This window comes from Monoraphidium neglectum (assembly GCF_000611645.1).
Source record: "Monoraphidium neglectum strain SAG 48.87 unplaced genomic scaffold scaffold00679, whole genome shotgun sequence".
Taxonomy (NCBI): domain Eukaryota; kingdom Viridiplantae; phylum Chlorophyta; class Chlorophyceae; order Sphaeropleales; family Selenastraceae; genus Monoraphidium; species Monoraphidium neglectum.
This window is the reverse complement of record NW_014012949.1, coordinates 3,915-12,334: the sequence shown is the minus strand read 5'-3', so window position 1 is coordinate 12,334 and position 8,420 is coordinate 3,915. Positions and strand designations below refer to the sequence as shown.

Below are 8,420 nucleotides of genomic sequence, written 5' to 3'. Positions count from 1 at the left end.
GCCTGTGGTGGCGGGCGCACGCCGAAGAAGCGGCGCCCGCGGCGGCCGCCGGCCGCGCGTCAGAGCAGCCAGGGGCCGCCCCGAGCCTGAGCGAGCGCCCGTGGGCGCTGGACGCGGGCGCTCCCGCGTCGTTGCGTCGGTGTGCGGCCCTCGCGGCGCTGCACATGCACGGCGCGGCGGCCGCGTGCGCCGTTGCGTCTTTGGCGGGGCCACCGGCGCACCCCTATGTGGTTGAAGAAACGAACGTCCGGCTGCAGCTGGGCGTGCTGTCGGCGATCGAGAGCGGCACGGGCGGTCCCGAGATCGCGGCGGCGATGCGGCGACAGTGGCTGCAGCGGCAAAGGGAGCTGGTCGCGATAATGGCGGAAATGAGTCCCGGGATGCCCAGGGCAGCGCTGGCGGTGGCGGCGGACGCGGGGGCGCCGGTTGGCGCGGCGGGCCTGTCGTTTGCGGAGCACGCCTTTTACCAGAAGCATGAACTCATCAACGCAGAGCTGGTGGGCGCCATCGCCGCCGCGGCCCGCAGTGGCTCGGCCTCCGCGCTAGAAGCCGTGCTCGACAGCGACATGGCGGCTGCCGCGCGCGGCCTGCGGCGCAGCTACGGCGGCGGGACCCCGCTGCTGGGCCCGGACCACGCGGCGCTCGTGGCCGCGGTCGTGCGCGGCGATGCGGCGCTCGTGAGGCTCCTCGCGCGGCGGCGAGCCGCGGCGTGCGGCGGCGGCCCGCGGCCCAGGACGCTGGCGGCGATGCGCGGGTGGACGCTGGGCTTCATGCCGCTTGCTGGCCGCCTGCTCGGGGGCGCCCAGCACGACAACGGCTTGAGCATCCTGCTCGCTGCGCTGCGCCGCGCCTGCTGGGGCGGCGGCGCGAGAGGCGCGGGTGGCGGCGGGGGCGGCGGCGGGGATGGGGCTGGTGGCAGCAGCAGCTTCCATGGCAACGTGCTTGTCCCGCGGGCGCTGGCGCCGCCAGAGTTTGCGGACGTCGTGTTCGCGCTGGGCCGCGGCTGGCCTGAGGGCGGCCTGCTGCTGGATATGGTCGTCTCCGCCGCGCTGCCGACCTTGCAGCTGGCGGGCGACCCCGAGGCGCTCGCGCCGCTGCTGTGCCGCGTCGGCCGCGCGGGGCGGCTGCCGGCGTTCGCGTGCCGCGTGCGCTCGTCCACGGTGGGGAGGTTCCAGCAGTGCGGGGTCTCCTGGCCGGTGAGCGCCGACCTGGTGGCGGCGCTGGCTGCGTGGGTTGGGCGGGCGCGGGTAGTGCGGGATGAGGGCTCAGAGGAGGACGAGGAAAGCGACGATAGCACAGGGGATGAGGACGATGAGCCGCAGGGGGAGGGGGAGAGGGAGGGAGAGGGGGATTATGATTATGATGCGGAGGAGGAGGAGGAGGAGGAGGAGTCTGATTATGACGATGATGAGGAGGAGGGGGAGGAAGGAGGATAGGGTGGCAATGGCATGGGCAGGTGCGGCTCAGCATCCCCTTGACAGCTGTAACCAGTGGATTTGGAAGCATATGCCCACGCGCCCCACGCGCAGCAGTACCAGTGGAACATGGCACGGAATGCATCACAATATGCGGTGCTTGCACATGACCGCCGCATGCACTTTGATACACCATGCTCGGGGGGGCCCTGCCAGACATCGCAGTTCTTACACCGTGCATTGATTGTGTGCTGTCCCTCCCAGACATGCCCTGCTAGTGCTACTCCCACAGCACGGCGTATCGGGATGGCCACAAGTGCAGGGATCCACTCAGTCAATGTACGGAGGCATGCTGCAAGGTGCGGCTTTGCAGTGGAAGTTGTCAACGATTCATCGCAGATAGCCATGCAGCAGCGCAGCTGACGCTCCTCCGCTTGAAGCACTGCTTTCACCTGACAGTTACTTCAGCCACTTCTTGTACACACACTGATCAAACTCCTGCGATACTGGCGGAAATGCGGGGTGTTCGGTGCAGCGCCGGCTGTGACGGCGGACACAGGGTTGCCGGTCGGCGCGGTGGGCCTGTCGTTTGCAGAGCACGCCTTGTACCAGAAGCAGGAACTCATGAACGCAGCGGTCAACGTTCTACTGCATGCTCCACAGCCATGCAGCAGCAGGGCTGCTGTTATGAAGGTTCCTCAGCAAGACGCTGTTACCACACAGACTCTTAAGCCATCGCTTGGTCCACACGATGGTTGGACTGAGAGAGAGCCCTATGACTTATGTGAAAGTGACCCTACTTGAAAATAGCTGCCGGTAATCGTTCCATACACTTTCGACTGCTCAGATACACCGCATGGATTTGCACTACATTTATTGAGCTTTTGGGTCCACACGCACACTCAGCAGATCACACTTGGACAGGGGCGCGAGCCTTACACACGCAGGGACGGGGGCGCGTCGCCACCTTTGACGATGGCAGCAGCATGATGGCGCGGAGGTCGCGTCTCACTCTTTGACCGCTTCTCTGCCCTGTGAACCCTGACTTGAAACCCCGCAGCCTGACGTGGCGGCGCTGGCAGCTCAATACGAGCTTCGGCTGCGCGAGGGCCAGAAAGCCATCTTCCTCCTGGAGGCCTTTGTGGGGCAATTCAGGTTGCAGTAAAAAATAGTCAGCTGACAGCCTTTGGCTTAGGCCTGCACTATGTCCTGTCGCAGCCTCCCAGTGGAGGCGCGCGGAGGCTGACCTGCGGAAGGCCTTGGTTTGTGTCTGCCGCTTGTGGTTTTTTTGTCAATTGCTACTAGTCGATGTTTAGGACGGCTACCCTGCAGCACGGTGTGAATTCACAAACTCCCCTGTTGACATCATGGTAAAACTAGCAACAACTCCGCAGGGCCTGCGCGCTTGGCCCCTCACGAGAGCCAGAAACGTGCCGTGGCATAAGCCTCGTAGCTGCACATGCTTTTGACGCGCCAGAACTGGTAAAGGTGGGATGTGTCGGGCACACTGACGTCCTCAGCACTGCACTGCAAACCTGGAAGCACTCGGCAGTATGGCTTGCCGAATTCCCGCCGCCGCGCAACGCAATCTAGTGCACTTGTATGGTGTCCTTTTAATGAACCAGACATCGCTGACAGACATCGCTAACACGTGCACGCCTGCTTCGATGCAATGGCGCGCAGATCATCCATCGTGAGGATGATCCTGCCGTGTGTCGTGCACTGTCGAGTATAGGCTGCAAGCATCATCGTAATACACGTGCACGTGAACTTACGCGCACACAGACGGCTGCGTCCCTTGGCTGAACGTACGCCCTTCCCGTTCGCGGCGCCACGCGCTACGATGCAGAGTGCCAGAGGCTTGTGCCTGCTGGACGCGCCCGACGGCGTCCTGTGCACAGTCCTACTATGACTTGACGACCCATGGGCATTTTCTGGGACATGTCGGTGAGCATCCTCCGTTCAGGAGCACTACAGCACCCTTTCGCAGCTGCCGCCGCCGCCGGCGCTAGTCCGCCCGCAGCGCTGCCGTTTCGCCGGCTTGAACCAACCCCGCCATCCCCCGCAGGCGTGTGTGGCAGCTGAGCAGGCACTGCCTGACAGACTGGCTGCTGCGGCACCACGGCCGCGCCGCCCCCCTCCGCGAGTGGCAGCACGCCGCCATCACATGGCACGCGCTCCGCAGCCTGTCGACGCGGCAGCTCGCTGAGTGGCTGCTCGCCTGCTCGCGCCGCGCGCGCGAGCTGACCCGGGACCCCGCGGCGACGGCGCCGCGACAGCGCCACCGCGCGCAACTTTGCACGCCTAGCGGCGACGAGGAACAGCGCGCGGCCGAGGCGGAGGCGGCGCGCCTGCTGCGCGGCGGCGACGCGGCGGGGGCGCTCGCCGCTGTCAGCGCGCCCGACGGCGACTTGATGCTGCCAATCCTCTACGCCGCCCAGGCCGGCCGCGCTGACCTGGCGCTTGACCTATCCGATCGTGTAGCCGCCCCGGGGCCCGCTATGTTCTCCCCCGCCGCCGCGCTGCGTAGCGGCCACCCCGAACTCGCCATGCAGCTCGCCCGCGCGCCCGGCGCGCCCGTCATAGCGCCGGGCGGGCGCGCGCTCTGGGTGCTGTGCGCAGCCGCGCGCTGCGGCGGGGTGCCCCCCGGCGCACTGGCCGCCGCCGCGGCGTTCGCGCCTGAGTTGGATGCGGCGGACGCGTTTCCTCTGCTGGTGCGCGCGTGCCTGTCTCGAGTCCCCGCAAGTTTTGGCAACGGCTGGCGCGCGGGCGAGGGCGGGGGCGCGTGCGCCTGCAGCGGCCGACGTCGTGCTGGCCGGTATGCAGGGCGCCCTGGCTGAGCCGGGCGTGGCGCAGGTGCTCGCGTCTGCGGCCGTTCACACGGGCTTGGAGACAAGCCTCTCGGCCGTCGCAGTCCGCGCAGCGCTCGACGCGCGGCACGGCGCGCCGCTCGCGGCGGCGCTGCGTGCTCTGCTCGGCGCGCTGCCGCGTGGCGCGGCGCCGCCCGTGCTGGCGCACGCCGCGCGGATGTGCGCCGAGGTGCGCAGCGGAGCAGTCAGCCCCCTGCTGCCCGCGGAGTTGCTGGGGGTGGTGGTTGGCGAGGCGCGGCGCGCGGGCTGCGGGGATGGCGTCGAATGGCTGCTGCTGCGCGGCGGGCCAGCGGCCAGACGGGGCAGCGGCGGCGGCGGCGACGGTGGGAACGGAAGCGGCAGTGATGAGGACAGCGGGGCCTGGCCTGGTGGAGCGGGCGGGGACGAAGGCGAGGGCGGCGGCGGTGCTGGAGGGGACGGCGGCGCGGTTGGCGGGGGGCAGGGCGGCGGCGGGGCCGGCGGCGATGGGAACGGCGCCGCCAACGTCGCTGCGCCGGCTGCGGAGGCAGCGGCGGCGGGCGGCGGCGGGCCCGACCTCCATGCAAACGGATCCAACGCCGGCGGCCGGGGCGGCCCTCTCGCGGCGGCCTCAATTGGGGCGCGCCTGTGGTGGCGGGCGCACGCGGAGGGATCGGCGCCTGCGGCGGCCGCCGGCCGCGCGTCGGGGCAGCCAGGGGCGGCCCCGAGCCTGAGCGAGAGCCCGTGGACGCTGGACGCGCGCGCCCCTGCGTCTTTGCACTGCTGTGCGGCCCTCGCGGCGCTGCACGTGCACGGCGCAGCGGCCGCGGGCGCCGTCGCGGCGCTCGTCAAGCCTTGGGAGGGGCCGCCGCCCCGCCACTACCTGTTTACAGAAAAGAACGTCGAGCTGCAGCTGGGGGTGCTCTCGGCGATCGAGGGCGGCGCGGACGGCCCCGCGGTCGCGGCGGCCATGCGGCGGCAGTGGCTGCAACGGCGAAGAGAGGTGCTCGCGGTACTGGCAGACATCAGGCGCGGGCCGCCCAAGGCGACGGCGACGGCGGCGGGCAGCGGGGCGCGGAAGGGCCGCGGCGCCGTCGCCGCCGCCGGCCCGGCCGCAGCCGCGACCGCACCTGTGGACAGCGCTCCGGAGCATCGCCGCACAGCTGTGGCCGCCGGCGCGGGCCCTGGCGCCCCTGCGGCAGCCCCAGCCGCCGAGGCCGGCGGCGCGCCCGCCGCAGGCGCAGCAGGCGCAGCGCTTGCGCCGGCCGGCGCGGCGGGTCGGCCGTCTGCGGCGGCGCGCCGCGAGGCTGAGCTGGCGTTCCATCAGAAGCACGAACTCATGATTGCAGAGCTGATGGGCGCGATCGCGGCTGCGGCCCGCACCGGCGCTCCGGCCGTGCTGGGCGCAGTGCTGGACAGCGACATGGCGGGCGCCGCGCGCGGCATCAGGAGCAGCGGCCTCGGCCCCGCCTCGCTGCTGGGCCCGGACCAGGCGGCGCTCGTGGCCGCGGTCGTGCGCGGCGACGCGGCGCTCGTCCGCCTCCTCGCGCGGCGGCGCGCCGCGGCGCACGGCGGCGGGCCGCAGCCGAGGACGCTGGCGGCAATGCGCGGATGGGCGGTGGGGTTCATGCCGCTGGCCTTCGGCTTGCCCGGGGCCCAGCAGGACGATGCCCTGGGCATCATGCTCGCCGCGCTACGCCTCGCCTGCTGGGGCGGCGGCGCTCGCGGCGGGGACGGCTGCGGGGGCCGCGGCGGGGGCAGCGGCGGGGATGCGGCTGGCAGCAGCGGCGGCGGCGGCGGCAGCAGGGGCGGCGGCGGCTTGCTGGGCAACGTGCTGGTCCCGCGGGCGCTCGCGCCGTCAGAGTTTGCGGACGTCGTGTTCGCGCTGGGCCGCGGCTGGCCGGAGGACGGCCTGCTGCTTGATATGGTGGTGTCCGCCGCGCTGCCGGCCATGGAGCTGGCGGGCGACCCTGAGGCGCTCGCGCCGCTGCTGTGCCGCGTCGGCCGCGCGGGGCAGCTTCCAATGTTTGCGCGGCGCGTGCGTGCGTCCACAGTGGAGAGATTTCATTTGTGCGGAATTTTCTGGCCGGTGAGCGCCGACCTGGTGGCGGCGCTGGCTGCGTGGATTGCGCGGGCGGAGATGGTGGGGGTTGAGGGCTCAGAGGCGGACGAGGCAAGCGACGATAGCACAGGGGACGATGGCGACGATGAAGAGGAGGAGGAGGATGAGGAGGAGGAGGCGGACGAGGACGAAGATGAAGAGGAAGAGGAGGAGGAGGATCGGGAGGGCGGAGAGTGCGTGATGAGGGGCGAGGAGGGCCCGAGTGGTGGATGATTGGCGGGGCGGTGGGTGTTGGGAGGGTAGGGTGGCGATGGCATGGGCGGATGCGGATTCAGCATCCCTGTGACAATGTGAGCCAGTCAATTTTGATGCTTTTCCCATGCGTGGTCGCAGCTAGCATTGCATCACAGCAGGTGGGGCAGCATGCCTCACCAGCCATGTTCAAAATCAACGTACACTGTCCTTGCAATGAATGCCACATGCACGTTGAATAGGCCGTGCCTGTCAAGCGTAGCGGTGCAACTGTATCAAAATCTTGCGGACTTTCAAACGCGAGGGAGAGCCCGAATCGCCGCCCGTGGCGGGGCGCGCGGCTTGGTGGGGCCCTAACCAGGCTGCATGGGGCTTTCAATTGCACCGGGCATGCCCGGACACGCCCTGCCTGTAATACTCCCGTGGTATAGCGTCTTCGAGTGGTCTCTCATGCAGTCAAATCCCAGACAATGTACGGGGCCATGCTGCATTTATAGCCGGGTTCGCAAAAGCAAGAGCATAGGTCAACGGTCTACGGTGTGACAACAGCGACCAGCCAGGCGGTCAAGAGGCTGCTATCCTGTAGGTCCCCACCACCACAGCAATACAGGGCACTGTGGGTATCCAAAATACTCCGCACTTCCTTGGTCCAAGCGGTTATCATGTCAGACTGCATCACTGCGCTATGACTAACGAAGAAGTGACCCTGCGTTGCAAATGCTGCCGGTAAGTGTTCCGTACTGGAATCTGCCGCGAAGTTGATCCGCATGCGTTTGCACTACTGTTGTTTGTTCGAAAGCTCACTGATCTGGACACGCACACTCTCACACTCGGGAAGCTGGGCTGCAGTTGCGGACCCGTATTGCGTAATTAGATATTTGCATTTCAGCCTGCTTGACACGGTCTGCGGGACGAGAGGCATGGCGGGGCCGCCACAACAGCGCAGCGGCGGTCTTTCCGAGGAGATGCGGCGCATCATCCGCGGCGAAACAACTGCAGAGGAGAAAAACAAGGCGTACCAGGGCAGCCTGGAGAGGTGCTAATGGCCTCCTCGCATGGTTGCGGCTGCCGTGGCGGCAGCAGCGCGGAGCGGACGCTGTGTGGCGTGCCACCTCACAACCTCGCCCTGTCCCTGCGCTCGCGCTGTCGTCGCGCCCGTCAGACCAAGCAGGCACTTGCATCGCTCGCACAACAGCACTACCTGTGGGCTGTACCCGCCCGCTGCAGCAAAGGTTTCGTCTTGCGGCGCCGTCGCCCCATGGCCGCCTACCCTCGGACCAGGCAGCTACCTGAGCCCTCTGCCCCTGTCCGCCCCTTATGCTTGCATCCGTAGGTGGTGGCAGGATTACGCCAGCCGAAAGAACGAGGAGGAGGACATGGTGGCAAACAGCCTCCTGTGAGCCGCGCGTGCTGCGCGAACAACAGGGCACTGGTCAGGGCGCACAGACGGGGGACGAGGGTGGATCGCAGCGCAGCGCGCCGCCCGTCTGCGCGTGGGCTTGTGCGCACCAAGGGCCGTGAAGCGGTCGCCGTAAAGCAGCAAAGGCGACACAGGGTTGGAGATCTTTGGATACGGCGTTGCACGTCCCTTTACCACCCTCTTCACCCCTCGCTCTTGCCTTCCCTGCAGATATGACGAGCGCTGGTGCGGTGTTGGGTTCGCATATCATCGCTGGCTTTGGGTTGATGCTTTGTGCCGCGGAGCGCCAGCTGAATAAGATTTAGTTTGAGGCAGTCACAAAATCTGACTTGGCTGCCGCAGTCCTAATATCAGGGGCGGCCGCGGATGGCCTCCAGCCTCGCCATCACAGCGCACACAGCCGCCCACCAGACCACGGCGCCCCCCATCCCCCGCCCAAACCC

The 8,420-nt window shown here is 68.3% G+C and overlaps 2 protein-coding genes across 2 annotated transcripts in view; both read left to right on the top strand.

Moving 5' to 3' along the window:
- The window catches only part of MNEG_4776 (hypothetical protein), a gene marked incomplete at both ends in the record, with an annotated part of 3,287 nt that extends 1,851 nt beyond the window's left edge, over positions 1 to 1,436 (top strand). Inside the window, one exon of the mRNA XM_014046748.1 lies at positions 258 to 1,436. Coding sequence (XP_013902202.1) covers positions 258 to 1,436 — 1,179 coding nt within the window. The remainder of the gene's footprint in view (positions 1 to 257) is intronic.
- A 1,678-nt stretch (positions 1,437 to 3,114) lies between these two features.
- MNEG_4775 (hypothetical protein) lies at positions 3,115 to 6,578 on the top strand (the record flags this gene model as incomplete). The annotated part of the gene is made up of 3 exons (XM_014046747.1): positions 3,115 to 3,125; positions 3,484 to 4,129; positions 4,242 to 6,578. 3 exons carry the CDS (start codon positions 3,115 to 3,117, stop codon positions 6,576 to 6,578), a joined length of 2,994 nt encoding a protein of 997 aa, XP_013902201.1.
- Between the last annotated feature and the right edge of the window lie 1,842 nt (positions 6,579 to 8,420).